General features: G+C 44.1%; 1 protein-coding gene across 1 annotated transcript in view; it reads right to left on the minus strand.

Annotated features, from left to right (window-relative positions):
• The window catches only part of NOX4 (NADPH oxidase 4), a 176,749-nt gene that overhangs the window by 45,406 nt on the left and 114,973 nt on the right, over positions 1-16,370 (minus strand). The window contains 2 exon segments of the mRNA XM_032220101.1: positions 12,656-12,756; positions 15,884-15,952. Coding sequence (XP_032075992.1) covers positions 12,656-12,756; positions 15,884-15,952 — 170 coding nt within the window.

Raw genomic sequence — 16,370 nt, forward strand, 5'->3', positions numbered from 1 at the left:
TCCCGACAAAACCCCTTTTCATTAAGCTAATGTGAATCCCTCTCATTCACATCTAGCAAACTCCCGGAAAACAGTCTTTCAAGGGTGAATTGACAACCACAGACCTTATCAGGCTTGGAGAGCTGCCAGGCCGATATCTTCCAAACACAACGGTGTACAAGAAAATACTTGGCAAGGAGTCTCTGAGAATCACGAACAAATCTTCAACACTAATGAAGCGAATTAATTGTCTCCTGCAAACTCCACTCCCCTTTCGCTCCTCTTTATTTCCTGTGAGAGTGGCCATTCACCGTCCACCTGTTCCTTTACTCCCAAGTCGGCCCTTGTTCCTTAACTGTTCCCTCTCCTGGCAACTCTGCGCATGCGCACACTGGGAACAGGCTCCAGCTGTTCTTCTGCCTCACTGATCTCTAATTCTGAAGGCTGCTGATAACTGTCGGATGGCCCTGGCCCCATCTCTGCCTTCGACATGGAGCCCTCATCAGAGGCCTTCCCCAGACTTCAGGACTGGCCCATGTCCCCCCCCCCCCAACTCCTCATTGTCTGAGTTTGCCACTAGCTCCGCTGGCGGCTGACAACATGTGGGTTCTTTTCTGAACAATCTAGAAACTGTTCTCCTTTCCCTCGTCCTTGTTAGCTCTTCCTTGAAGGCGGTAGAAGGGGATATTAAAGAGATATACTTTGATAAACTTCTTGAAGATATTTAGCTGAAACTTGCTAGGGTCAATTGTATTGTATTGTATTGTATTGTATTTGGTTATTTGTATGCCGCCCTTCTCCAGGAGGGACTCAGGGCGGCGAACAACTCAGGGGAGAAAGGAACATAAACAACAGTACACATAATTAAAATGCATGAAAATCACACAGCCATACCAGTCGAGAGGGGAGGGGAGGGGAACTCATCAACCCCAGGCCTGCCGGCACAGCCAGGTTTGACGGCTTTCCGGAAGGCCTGGAGAGATGTGAGGGTCCGGATCTCCGCGGGGAGTTCATTCCAAAGGGCCGGAGCTGCTACAGAGAAGGCCCTCCCCCGGGTAGTAGCCAGATGGCATTGGCTGGTGGAGGGAACCCGGAGGAGGCCAACCCTGTGAGATCTGACGGGTCTATGGGAGGTAATTGGCAGCAGGCGGTCTCTCAAGTACCCAGGTCCAATACCATGAAGGGCTTTATAAGTTACGACTAGCACTTTGAAGCGTATCCGGAGACCAATCGGTAGCCAGTGCAGCTCGCGGAGGATAGGTGTAACGTGGGTGTACCAGGGTGCAATGCCTAAAGAATCTACCATCTGTACTACTGGTAGTCCTTAACTTACAAAAGTTCACTTAGTGACCATTCAAAGTTGCAGAGGCGCTGAAAAAAAATGACTTATGAACATTTTCCACACTTATGACGGTTGTATCCTCATGGTCACATGATCAAAATTCAAATTCTTGACAACTGGTTCATATTTATGACAGTTGCAGTGTCCTGGGGTCATGGGGTCACCTTCTGTGACCTTTGGACAAGCAAAGTCCACAGGGAAGACAGATTCACTTTTAACAACCACGTTGCTAACTTAACAACTGCAGTGATTCACTTAGCAACTGTGGCAAGCAATTTGATTATTCATGTAATAATTGCAGCTACAATTGTATTTCCACAAAATCGGAAAAGTGAAGAGACCCCCTGCGGATGAGAATGTGATTAAGAAAATATTAGAATGTGCAGAAATGAATAGATTAACATTTGCAATTAAAGAAAACGAAGAATCTGACTATTATAGTACGTGGGTGTTATTTTTATCAATGGTTAGAGAATAAATATGAAAATTTAGAAATGAAAGCAGAGGAGTGAAATAGGGAAATTGTATTAATAAAATTAAGTAAATTAAGAAGGAAAGCCGATAGAGAAAGCTGTAAAATTACTGTATATTGTTAGGTATGTTCTGTGTTTTGTTTTGTCTTATTGTGTTCTTTTCCTTCCTATTGTTTTTAAAGATCAAAACGTCTAATAAAAATTATTTATTAAAAAAAATAAGAAGGGGATTGTTATAATAGTAGGTTATGTATTAGGATTAACGTAAGAATAGATAAAGAATATGGCTGTAATTTTAATAATTATTGCACAAAATGTTTGTACCTAGTACACACTGTTTAATGAAAGATGGTATGTTTGTATTAAATAAAATAAAACAAACTTTATTAAAAAAAAACCAGCAATGGTGGCAAGCAAGGTCATAAAACCAGGAAAAACCCACGTAGCGGCCTTGCTTAGCAACAGAAAGCCTGGGCTCAATTGTGGTCATAAGTTGAGGACTACCTGTGTTTTCAGTTCATTTTGCCACTCCTCTTCCCCAATGATAGAGTTGCAGTTTTTGAGACTTCTTAATGGCGCCTTATGGATGGACTCTGTTTTAAAATTCGGTTCCACCACAAAATCGCGGAGGACAAAATCGCGCTCGACGAAAGGAGGGCACATTTGACGTCATCACAGCGCGACGAAAACATCGCGCTGTGATCGAAAAATGTAAAAATAAAGCTAAAACCTTACCCTAACCCCCCCAAACCTAACCCTAAACCTAACTCTAAACCTAACCCTTAACCTAACCCTAAATTTAACCCTAAACCTAACCATTAACGTAACGCTAAACCTAACGCTAACCCTTAACCTAACGCTAAACCTAACGCTAACACTCTAAACCTAACCCTAACCCTTAACCTAACCCTAACCCTTACCTTTATGTGAATCGGCTTGGTTTAATTTTAATTTTATTTAAATTTTTAATTTTTTTCGTCGCGCTGTGATGACGTCACATGCGCGCTTTCGTCGAGCGCGATTTGTCCTCCGGGCTTTTGACGGGTCACGTTAAAATTCAAGCTGCTCAAAGTGAATCCGATTGTCCCTGAATCTTCACTTGGAACTGGAGTAGGACTCTTTGGCTTAGCCCTAGGATGCCTCCTGAGAAGCCAGGATGATGGAAGGGGATTTCAGGCATTAAGTTAAAGGATTGGAGAGTGGATTGTTTTGAAAGGTTGGGAGGCTGGATATGAAGTGGCTGAGATTGATAGCAATAGCAATCAGCAATAGTTAGACTTATATACCGCTTCATAGGGCTTTCAGCCCTCTCTAAGCGGTTTACGGAGTCAGCATATTGCCCCCAACAACAATCCGGGTCCTCATTTTACCCACCTCGGAAGGATGGAAGGCTGAGTCAACCTTGAGCCTAGTGGGATTTGAACAGCCCAACTGCTGAACTGCAGTCATCTGAAGTAGCCTGCAGTGCTGCATTTAACCAGTGCGCCAACTCGGCTCTTGATATAGAGTTAGGGCTGGACATCAAACGGTCACTAAATGCACTGTCATAAGTCGAGGACTACCGATACGCTCTGCCATCAAGCAGATAGGTTTGGAAAGTAAAGGCCATAAAGGTAAGGTTCCACTTGCGCATATGTGCTAGTCGTTCCTGACTCTGGCGGGCGGTGCTCATCTCCATTTCCTAAGCCGAAGAGCCAGCACTGTCCGAAGACGTCTCCGTGGTCCTGTGACCAGCATGACTAAATGCTGAAGATGCATGGAACACTGTTACCTTCCCACCAAGGTGGTTCCTATTTTTCTATTTGCATTTTTACATGCCTTCGACTGCTAGATTGGCAGAAGCTGGGACAAGTAACGGGAGCACACTCCGTTGTGCGGTGGTTAGAGATTCGAACTGCTGAATTGCCGACCTTTCTGATCGACAAGCTCAGCATCTTAGCCACTGCGTAAAGTAAAGGCCATGGTTTCCCCAAATCCTTTGCCTTGCTTACGTGTGTTAATCTGGCCTTGCCTCTGGGATATATTGATCCCTTCTAATTAACTGTAATTGACTGAGAATATTTATTTCCTCCTGTTGAATCTGTAGCAGGTTGCCTTCATTTTCAAGTTGCCTTATTCATCTGCCAGCAAAGGGGAAGAATTCACTTCCATTACAGGCGCCAATCTCCTGTCCCATCAAGCCATGTATTTCCTGGGATTTGAGGAAAGTTCAACAGTCCCAGCGATTGTTCTGAAAAAAGCAGCCAAAGATGCAATCTCCTTCTCTAATTGCCTTTGTGTATTTGGGCAGACGGCCAACGACTGTAATTACTTCAATTTCATTTATTTTTGCCTATCCAGAAGGAGTGTATTTCATTTTTTTTTAAATGCTCCTGGAGTTAGGTAAAGGTAAAGGGTTCCCCTCGCACACATGTGCCACTCATTCCCAACTCTAGGGGGCGGTGCTTATCTCCATTTCAAAGCCGAAGAGGCAGCACTGTCCAAAGACAGCTGTGGTCTCCGTGGTCATGTGGCCGGCATGACTAAACATCAAAGGCGCATGGAACACTGTTACCTTCCCGCCAAAGGTGGCTCCTATTTTTCTACTTACACTTTTACGTGCTTTTGAACTGCTAGGTTGGCAAAAGCTGGGACCAAGTAACGGGAGCTCACTCCGTTACAACAGCGCTAGGGATTCGAACCTCCGAACTGCGACCTTTCTGATTGACAAGCTCAGCTTCTTAGCCACTGAGCCACTGCATTCCTGGATTTAAATAGTTATAAAGTATTAAGAAAAAGAGGAAAGCAAGGAAGAAGGAAAAAAAAGAGGCTTTGGCACAAGTGATTAAAGTAAAGCGTTGGTTGTTTTTTTTAACACACAAAAAAAATTGCACTCAAGTCTTCAAGCAGTTCTTGGAAAGCCTCAGATGCTCTCAGCTAAATGACTCTTTGTTGTATTCAAAACCTTGTCCCATAAGGATTGCCCCTGTTGCTTTTGTCTGTGAACAGCTTTGGAGATTCCGCGAGGGCCGCAGCAAAAAACGCCAACTGTTTTCCTGCAGAGACCAAGGAGAGAATTACCAAAGTCATCGATGCAATTTTTTTAAAAAAATAATAACATTGAGCCCACCCTTCTCCTTCCCTGGCTTGTAAAGGCTAACAGTGTGGTGGAATATAGTCTGGATTCCCAGGAGGGAGAGAGGAGCACAGGAAGCTTAGTTTACATAGTTTGCATGGGAGAAGCAGGTGAAAGCATCTCTGTCCCTAACAGTTCCCGGTGTTTGCATTTCCTGGGTTGGATGAGAAGAGCATATCTTCCTCTTTGTTCTGGCCACTTTTGAACGAGGCACGATTGAGAGCGTTTAACAAACTGCATTGCTGCCACAAGCTTCCCTCCCTTATCAGCTGAGCCAGGGGAGTAACTAAGTGTTTTTTTCTTTTGTCAAAGCACCTGGTGTGCCCAAACCCCGTGGCTCAGCTGATAGGGAGGAGAGCTTGTGGCTTAGAGGTCAATACAACTGCTTAATATGTAAAAACAGCCCAAGTTCGAATCCCAGCAAGGGTATGGCTAGTTGATGAGGGCTAAATAGCTTGAAATAGATCTATACTAGTTTCCCTTCATTTATTTATATCAGCAAAAACGTAACACAAAATGGTTTGTCATGTAAGCGACTGCCTGGAAGACTCCTAGAGTGGGGCTAAAAGGCAAAAAGGAAGCAGTATGTTCCCTCCCGTGTGTGTGTGTGTGTGTGTGTGTGTGTGTGTGTGTACATATGTATATCCAATCCCTTGATCATTTTAACGGTCCCAGCTCATCCACTCCAGCTCTATTATTTTCTTGATTGCCCAAATCACATCATTCCAACTTGGTTGCACAAGATATTTGTTTAAAAGTCATTATATATTTGGTGTGACCTTTTTCTTAATGGCTTCAAGACAACATTTGCCTTTGCACAGTGATTGCTGCTTGGAGCAACCAGAGCCGAGGTGGCGCAGTGGTTAAATGCAGCACTGCAGGCTACTTCAGCTGGCTGCAGTTCAGCAGTTCGGCTGTTCAAATCTCACCGGTTGACTGAGGGTGACTCAGCCTTCCATCCTTCCGAGGTGGGTAAAATGAGGACCCGGATTGTTGAGGGCAATATGCTGACTCTGTAAACCGCCTAGAGAGGGCTGAAAGCCCTATGAAGCGGTATATAAGTCTAACTGCTATTGCTATAGCATGCAACTATTCCTTATCACTCAAAGTTCTTGGGCCTGACTGGTCTCCATAGCTCTTCGTTCTTTGGGAGAAAGAGATTCTCATCACAAAACTAGTCCAGAGATATATTTTTTTTGGTGTTGATCCATTAATTGTTGGCATCTGTCTCTCTCTCTTAGATGGGTCTAGGCTTCTAGAGCTCCTCTGGGTGGCTAATTAATTTAATCGGTCTGGTCCTTGACAATCCTGGATTGATGGGACCGACCACAGTCTTCTGCCCATCTACAATCTCCTGTGGGAGAGTCACAATTAATAATCCTTTTAATGTTGCCAGGAACATTTCATAGTGACAGCATCTATGCCAGATGTTCTTCTCGCTTCCTAATCGTTACTGTCATTTTGAATAAGATGATTCGAAGATGGCACCAGTTACCCCTCCGTAGATCAGTTCTACACAGTGATTAATGAGCTCTTAAGAATCAGAATTTGAATCTCCTGCAAGCTTCACCTGGAGATTATTATTATCTATATATAAAATGGCTGTGTGTGTGTGCGTGTGTGTTCCAACATAACTCTGGAACGCCTTGAACAATTGAATCAAGGTTGACTCAGCTTCCATCCTTCCGAGGTGGGTAAAATGAGGACCCGGATTGTTGGGGGCAATATGCTGACTCTGTAAACCGCTTCGAGAGGGCTGAAAGTCCTATGAAGCGGTATATAAGTCTAACTGCTATTGCTATTGCTAATTTCAACCAACACAGACTACTTACACTCTGGAAACAATACTGTAGGCACAGGAGTGGGTTGCTGCTGGCATTACTGCCAATTCGCTGCGCGCAAAAACAATGCTATCATGCCACCCTTAGTCCTTCTTTTCATTATAGTTTATAGTTACTTTATTTGTATGCCGCCCTTTTCCCTGAGGGGACTCAGGGCGGCTCACAATTCAGGGGGAGGGAGGACAAAACAAGTTACATACATGAAGACAATACATCATTAAAAGTGCAATAGTCATACTATTCGGGTGGGGTTGAAGTCTTTAGCCCCAGGCCTGTCGGGACAGCCAGGTTTTAAGGGCTACGCGGAAGGTCTGGAGGTAGTGAGGGTACGAATCTCCACGGGGAGTTCGTTCCAAAGGGTCGGAGCAACCACCGAGCAACCACTACTCCTCCGGGTAGTTGCCAGTCGACATGACCGGCTGATGGAGATTCGGAGGAGGCCTAATCTATGGGATCTTATTGGCCTAGTGGAGGTAATTGGCAGTAGGCGGTCTCTCAAGTACCCAGATCCAATACCATGAAGGCTTTGTAGGTGACAACTAGCACCTTGAAGCGCACCCGGAGATCAACAGGGCAGCCAGTGCAGCTCGCGGAGGATAGTGTTACGTGGGTGAAACGAGGTTGCACCCACGATCGCTCGCGCGGCTGCATTCTGGACCAGCTGAAGTCGCCGAATACTCTTCAAGGGCAGCCCCTGTAGAGCACATTGCAGTACTCCAGCCTAGAGGTCACAAGGGCACGAGTGACTGGTGTGAGAGCCTCCCGTTCAGGTAGGGACGCAACTGTGCACCAGGCGAACCTGGGCAAATGCCCCCCTGGTCACAGCTGACAAATGATGTTCAAAAGTCAGCTGTGGGTCCAGGAGGACTCCCAAGTTGCGGACCCTATCTGAGGGGCGTAGTATTTGACCCCCCAGCCTGAGAGATGGAACCTTGGCCAATTAGTAGGAGGGAAGCACAACAGCCACTCAGTCTTATCTGGATTGAGTACAAGCTTGTTAACCCCCATCCAGTCTCTAACAGCCTCAAGGCCCTGGCTCATCACGTCCATCGCTCATTGAGTTGGCACGGGGCGGACAGATACAACTGTGTATCGTCCGCATACTGGTGGTATTTTATCCCATGCCGTCAAATGATCTCAGCCCAGCGGTTTCATGTAGATATTAAAAAGTAGGGGGGACAGGACCGAACCCTGCGGCACCCCATATGTTAGGGGCCTAGGGGTCGATCTCTGCCCTCTGACTAACACCGACTGCGACCTGTCCGAGAGGTAAGAGGAGAACCACCATAAGACAGTGCCTCCCACCCCCACTCCCGCAGTCGTCGCAGAAGGATACCATGGTCGATGGTATCGAAAGCCGCAGAGAGGTCAAGGAGTACCAGGATGGAGGCATGGCCTCCATCCCTGGCTCTCCAGAGATCATCGGTCAATGCGACCAAAGCGGTTTCTGTGCTGTAGCCAGGCCTGAAGCCAGACTGGAATGGATCAAGATAACTGGACATTCCCAATTCCTGCAAGTGTTCTTCATGGTTTAGTCACCAGACCCCTAATCATCTTTCTTGCTCTTCCAGTATAGTCTGAATATTGATCCACAACTGAATGGCCGATACACCTGGAAGGGGTTACTCAGATCATTAAGATTCAACCTGCAATAGAAATAGCAATAGCACTTATATACTACTTCACAGTGCTCTAAGCAATTGGGCAGTTCGAATCTCACCAGGCTCAAGATGGACTCAGCCTTCCATACTTCCGAGGTGGGTAAAATAAGGACCTAGACTGTTGGGGGCAATAAGATGACTCTGTAAACCACTTAGAGAGGGCTGGAAAGCATTGTAAAGCAGTATATAAGTCTAAGTGCTATTGTTATCTCACTTATCAGCATAAATGTGGGGTTCCATTACGGTCATAAGTGGAGGACAACCGGTATATATTACCTCCCCTTGTGTTTCTTTGTGAAAACAAAATTCTCTGTCAGTTCTATTGTGCAAATGACTGCCTCTTACTGCAGCAACAGATGTTACAGTTGTGTTATGGAAGCAGCACCTGCAACCTTGAACATCTGTCCGAGGGCTACGAGAAGCCTTGCGGATCAGTCTCCCACTGAGGAAACATCTCTACCGCAACCCTTCCGTGCATCTCATTCTGAGATGAGGTGCAAGGGAAACACAACACACAATTAATGAATTACAAACTCACTGCTGGAAGGTGGAGTTGGTGAATGGTTCTAAATGATTGGATTTCTAGACAATAGGTTTGTAGGCAAATCTACTTGCCATGTGTGTTTCAGTAGGGAATACAAGACGCATTAAAAAATTTTTTTTTTTTAAAAAAAAAACACCATTTCTTGAGACCAAAGGCAGTCCTTTCCTCATTTGAAAGATCCTGTATATAGGGTTATATACAAAACAAATACGGGACTAAGAATTACAGATAGCCTATGCTTAAGATTAGGAATAATCTAAACTGCTTAAAGTTAGTGCAACAGGAAGAAGCTGAGTTTAATGCAGAGAGTTATTAACTTCTTTTTTTTAATTTCCTTTGTCTTTATATATTTTAGACTGTGTTTGTTAAAAATCTATACCGTGTATGGGCTCTGGGAAGTCAGGGGGGGGGGGGAAGGGAGGTGGGCATTAGGGGGGAGGGGGATATATAGTATGTGTTAGATTTTAAAGTAACGCGACTGCACTTGTATACTGTTGCTCTTTAACTTCACTGTAAAAATAGGACAAGCTGAATATATTAATAGATAGTAGAAATACACCAAAGGGAGGAGTAGCGGGATAGAAGAAAGAGGGGGTAGAGAGGGTGGGAGAGAGGATTGGAGGGAGGATGAGAAGGAAGGGAGGGAGTGTACTGGGAGAGAGGAGTGGTAGAGGGGGAGGGGAAGTAGGGTAGAGGGGAATGTTGGAGGGAGGATGGAAAGTTGGAGTGGGGCGAAAGAAAGGGTGTATGGAGGGTTGAAGAGGTACATTGGTTTCTATTTGGGGGGTATTGTTGACAAGAGGAATGGCTGTGTTTATTGTTTAATGTTATATGGCCCCGGTTATGCACAGTATATATGTGACTGTACGAAATGAAAATGGAAAATAAAAACACATTTACAAGTAAAAAAACCAAAAACAAACAAAACAAAAAAACGAAAAGATCCTGTAAACACAAAAGATGTTTTTGTGCTGGATCCCTCAGCCTGACTAACAACAAACGGAAATCCAATCTATTCAGAGAAATTGCAAATATATAAATTGGACACTTGGGAGAAGATAGTGCATTCAATCTTCTAACCAACTCCCCTTTTTTAACAGCTCCTTTAGTTATTTGCCTGCAGATACAGCATTAGTGTGCCAAACAGCCTTTCTCACCTGCCCCCTCCAGATGTTCTGAGACACACCTCCCCAGCTAGTCACCTGGAAAGGCTGCAAATGATAATCTCACACCTCTGGAGCCCAAAATACTCATTGGAATTCACATTTTGTCACTTAAAACCATTGTAGGAAGTTAGCACCCACCCCTCTCCTAGAAAAATGAAATATTCTAGGAAACGTTAAAAGGCAGATGAGAAAAGGAGAAACATGTTTTAAAGACAAAGCAGCTTCCTGCAGCTCCAGGTGATGGGATTAAGACATGGCCTTCAGGACATAGGATTAGCCCTCTACTCATCTCACCACATGGCACCTGGGAAGATTATATCACCCAGCAAGGCTCAACCAAGCTTGGGACTCAGGACAGCCTACCGAGTTGTCCCTGCATGGCCCCATGGGAGTCTGACAACCAATCAGAATACAAACTCAAATTCAAAAGCCCAGAGAGGGCATAAAACCCGGGCACTCTCAGCATCTCTTCCCTCGCGCCCCCCCCCCCACAGCATAGCAATAGCAATAGCAGTTAGACTTATATACCGCTTCATAGGGCTTTCAGCCTCTCTAAGCGGTTTACAGAGTCAGCATATTTCCCCCAACAATCCGGGTCCTCATTTTACCCACCTCGGAAGGATGGAAGGCTGAGTCAACCCTGAGCTGGTGAGATTTGAACAGCCGAACTGCCGAACTAGCAGTCAGCTGAAGTAGCCTGCAGTACTGCACTCTAACCACTGCGCCACCTCAGCATCTCCAGCCATGTGATCCTGTTCATCAATAAACCTTCTTTCCAAGCAACTTCCATGAATCCAGTGTCTTTTTCCCCACTTGGAACTGAGCTCAGAAGGACATTTCTTCCAACAAACCATTTTCTCAATAATGTCAGAACTCCAAGGCTTGTTCCTTGTAAGTTCATTTCCAGTCCTGGTTATCATCAAGAGTTCTGATACCAATGATTTGAAGGGACAGGTATTTAGTTCTAACATGCCTGGAGAAGTCCAGTGTAGAGAAAGGGGAGGAGAACTAGGGCCGAGAGAATTACGCAACCGTTCATTTAAAGACTTTCTGAAGTTATTACTGACGCTGAAAAGAATGACATGACCATTTTTCAAGCAACTATTCTACCATTCCCAGAGTCACGTGATCAAAATTCAACACTTGGCAACAGACTAATATTTATGAGAGTTGCACTGTCCTGGGGTCACCATGTGGTCTCCTTCTGATAGGCAAAGTCAATGGAGAAACCAGATTCGCTTACCAATCGTGTTACTAACTTAACAGCTGGAACGAAGGAGAATTTTCCCAACAGAATAATTAAATCAATTGAACAGTTTGCCTCCAGAAATTGTGGGTGCTCAATCACTGCAGGCTTTTAAAGAAGAAGATTGGACAGCCATTTGTCTGAAACAGTATAGGGCCTCCTGCTTGAGCAGGGGGTTGGACTGGAAGACCTCCAAGGTCCCTTCCAACTCTGTATTCTGTTATCCAAAAGACCAAGAAGAGACATATGCTTGGCTGCTGTTGGAAAGAGAGTGCTGGATTGGATATCCTTTGGATCTGATCGAGCAAGACACTAAGCCGGCATTGCCTCGGTATTTATTTATCCCAACCCTCCTTCCATGAACATCGCTGCAATTTCTAATGTTCGATTTTCCCCCCTTACCAGAGAGAGCCCCCTTTTGGAGTACTGTGAAGCCATTACTATGGCAACTCCACTGCGCTGTACAGTAGAAGCCATTTTAAGGCAGTACGGTAGAAGCCATTTTAAGGCACAACAGGCTGTATCTTAACAGAACACACACACACACCGAGGGGTGTTAGGGGTATCCCCTTATCCCCATAGTATTTGTCTCTAGAGGTGTTCCAGAGTTATGCTGGAACACACACACACACACACACACACACACACACACACACAGACAGAGCCATTGTTGTGTTTCTGGGACAGAATGAGAGAATGCAAGGGCCACAACCATTTTATTTTCCAAAGATAATACTGTATATCCAGCATCTCCTTCACAAGTCCCACCTAAATGGGGAAAGGGCTGCCAATGATCAGCTCACGTTCACTTCAAGAGTTCTGTGCCGGAAAATTTCCCTACGGATTACAGATCTTTTCCTAAGCTAACAAACTCGAAGAAATGATAACAGCAGACGAGACAGGTGCCAGCGCCAAAGCAACGCAGACTGCAAACAAGGCCAAGGTATGGAAATATAGCAGAAAGTGCAACACCGTGGACGGATGTTGAAACAGAAGAGTTTCGTTTTTCTTTCTTTATTCCCCCCCCCCCCGCTCTACCAGCTGCTTGGTTAACTGGGAAGATGAAGCACTTCCATTGTGGAAGATGAACAGGCCTTTGTTAAAACTCCATTTCTCAAGATGCAACATATTAGATAACAGCAAGCATCCGGTGCCTTGGCATTAAATGAATGTGTTAAACCCAGACTCATTTCCATACAAATGCAGTTTATTAAAGCAGCCCCCCCCCCCCCCCCCACACACCCATTCCTCAAGCTGCTGAATAAACCAAGTTGGGAATCTTACTTACTGTCTGTTATACTTGGCTATTTCATTAAATAGGAGTTTCCATCGCGGCCGTCCAATGAAAAGCCGGCAGTTCAGCACTTGGTATTTCTCGCCAATTATTTTCTGGGGGAAAAAAAAATAGCCCAAAATATTCCCTTTGGTGTATTTTGCAAGATTGCTGCCGATCAACCAGTCTCAACTTTGCATGTCAAGCTAAGAACCTGACCTGAATATCATCCGGACAACTGAAACTACTGATGCACAGTTTGATTCATCTGAATAGAATAGAACAGGGAAGAGAAAATATAATAGAATTAGAATAGAATAGAATAGAATAGAATAGAATAGAATAGAATAGAATAGAATAGGATACGATAGTACAGAGAAGAGAAGAGAAAATACAATAGAATTAGAAGAGGATAGAGAATACAATATAATAGCATGTAGAATAGAATAGAGCAGAGAAGAGAAAATATAATAGAATTAGAATAGGATATAGAATAGAATAGAATAGAATAGAATAGAATAGAATAGCATGTAGAATAGAATAGAACAGAGAAGAGAAAATAGAATTAGAACAGAATAGGATAGAGAATAGAGTAGAACAGAAGAGAAAATATAATAGAATTAGAATAGAATAGGATAGGATAGGATAGGATAGGATAGAACAGAGAAGAGAAGAGAAAATATAATAGAATTAGAATAGAATAGGATAGGATAGGATAGGATAGAATAGAACAGAGAGGAGAAGAGAAAATATAATAGAATTAGAATCATATAGAGAATACAATAGAATAAAATAGGATAGAGAATACAATAGAATAGCATGTCGAATAGAATAGAACAGAGAAGAGAAAATATAACAGAATTAGAATAGAATAGATAGAGAATAGAATAGAATAGCATGTAGAATAGAATAGAACAGAAAAGAGAAAATAGAATTAGAATAGAATAGGATAGAGAATAGAATAGAATAGAACAGAAGAGAAAATATAATAGAATTAGAATAGGATAGGATAGAGAATAGAATAGAATAGAACTCTTTATTGGCCAAGTGTGATTAGACACACAAGGAATTTGTCTCTGGTGCATATGCTCTCAGTGTGCATAAAAAGACAAGATACATTCATCAAGAATTATAAGGTACAACCCCTAACGATAGTCACAGGGTACAAATAAGCAATCAGGAAACAATATCAATATAAATCGTAAGGATACAAGCAACAAAGTTACAGTCCTGCCGTCATAAGTGGGGGGGAGATGGGTGATAGGAACGATGAGAAGACTAATAGTAATAGTAATGCAGCCTTAGTGAATGGTTTGACAGTGGGGAGGGAATTAGTTGTTTAGCAGAGTGATGGCGTTCGGGGAAAAACTGTCCTTGTGTTTAGTTGTCTTGGTGTGCAGTGCCCTATAATGTCGTTTTTAGGGTAGAAGTTGAAACAATTTATGTCCAGGATGTGAGGGGTCCATAGATATTTTCCCGGCCTTCTTTTTGACTCATGCAGTGTACAGATGCTCAATGGAATCTGTTTGTGTTTGTGCATGCATCTGCTTATATGAAAATTCTCCTACATCCATGAATACCTTCCTTTGGTATCTGTTGAGACTTTGGCGCCCCAGAAGGTCCACTATACTGTAGAAACTGATATCCTCATTTCTTGATGGGGGTGGGGAATAGGTCAAGTTCACATGACCTGCATTCCCCTAGCATGCATTTCCCCAACAAATAAATAATATTATGTCTTAATGCTATCACCTGTTTCACATGACTTGCTAGAATTGCATAATGTATTAGACTCATCTAAAACGAGGTCAGGGGTCCCATATTTACATTGGAATTACAAATATCTGAACTCTCCTGGGTCTAATTCTAGCATCTTGCACAAGCCAGTTCTTATTCCAAGAAGATTGGAGCCGTGATGGCGAACCTATGGCACTCTCTGCGGGCACGCGAGCCATCGCCCCAGCTCAGCTGCGCATGCATCTCCCACTGGCTAACTCATTTTCGGGTCTCTGCAGTGCATGTGTAGCAGTGGTTGGTTCCGTATCCTGTTCCAACCAGTACCTATTTTCATTGGCAGAGTACTCAGGCCATCACAGGCACCTCCGACACGTGACCCGTCAAAACCGTGCTCGACTAAGCCGCGCCCAATTAAACCGCGTTGCTGACGTCATCAACAGGCCGACAACAGCCAGCGCGGAGAAAGAAGGGCGCTTTAAATAGCGCTTTGAAAGCAAGCCGATTCAACTTAAGGTAAGGGTTAGGTTTAGGGTTAGGTTTAGGGTTAGCTTTAGGGTTAGGTTAAGGGTTAGGGTTAGGGTTAGGTTAAGGGTTAGGGTTAGGTTTAGGGTTAGGTTAAGGGTTAGGTTTAGGGTTAGGTTAAGGGTTAGTTTTAGGGTTAGGTTTAGGATTAGGTTTAGCGGGGTTAGGTTTAGGTTTAGGGGTTAATTTTAGGTTTAGGTTTACAGCGTGCTTCTGTCTCCGCGCTGTTGTTGCTCTGTTGATAACATCAGCGACGCGGTTTAGTCGAGCGCGGTTTTGTGGTGGAACCCCTCCGACATGAGTGATGACATGCTGGCCACACCCATCTGGTCAGCCCCCAAGGTCAAACACAACCTTGATGCGGCCCTCAATGAAATTGAGTTTGACACCCTTGCTTTAAACCAAACTGATTCTTTTAGGTGTAAAAGAATTTAAATGTAGGTGAATTAAAACAAAAGCAAAAAAAAAAACTTTGCTGAAAATCATTTTGCTGCTGAAGTAGTCCACAGGCAGCCACAGGCTACCATCCCTGGATGAAGGTAGCATGTCACCAGAGATGGTCTTCACTTACTTTCCCTACTGAATTGCAAATGTGAGCAAGAGCGTCCACGCATGTGCTCGGACTTCCGTGCATGCACTTTGATTGCGCACACAGCTTGCACGCATGTGCATGGCTTGAAAACGTGCCTAAATAGGATGGCATAGAGCCGGGAGTGGGGGGGGGGGGCAGGCCCACCTGCGATTTCCACTCCCATCTGAATACCAGCTCTGGATGCCACCTTCATATTTTCCATCGTTCCACTGGGTCACCAATGAACCTAAGCAGTAGAATACCCATCATTGGCTCAATTTCGTTTCTCAAGCTCCCAGCATCAGTGGACGATCCATGATGCTTAAGGCAACCTCCGAATCTTAATCAGACATAGTTTTTTTTCCACGTATTTGAAGCACCACTTCAGCTGCGAACTGTATTTTGCGACATACCTGTATCCCGTCTGTTTGACTAAGGTACAGCTGAATATTGATAAAATCTGGTCGGTTTTCTTGCCAGAGCTAGTGCATAGTAGAAAAAGAGGAAGAAAATAATAATAAGTGAATTAGCATATGTTCTTATTTGCGGAAACAAGGCTATTTCTATCATTAATTTCACTCTCAAGAAAGGTTGAGATGGCCAATCTATCGTGTTTCGCTGTCGTATCTTGACAGCAAGGGTGCAAAAATCTCGGCTCTGTTTTTTCTTAGCCAAGGAATTTGGCTCTTCCATTGTATTTGTATTTGTATTTGATTATTTGTATGCCGCCCTTCTCCGGGAGGACTCAGGGCGGCGGACAATTCAAGGGGGAAAAAAAGGGGAACATAAAAAGACAAAATACAAATAATAAAAGTAGACAACAGTCACACAACCATACATGTCGAGAGTGGAGGGAACTCATCACCCCCAGGCCTGCCGGCAAAGCCAGGTTTTGACGGC

Source organism: Thamnophis elegans, chromosome 6 (genome assembly GCF_009769535.1).
Source record: "Thamnophis elegans isolate rThaEle1 chromosome 6, rThaEle1.pri, whole genome shotgun sequence".
NCBI lineage: Eukaryota > Metazoa > Chordata > Lepidosauria > Squamata > Colubridae > Thamnophis > Thamnophis elegans.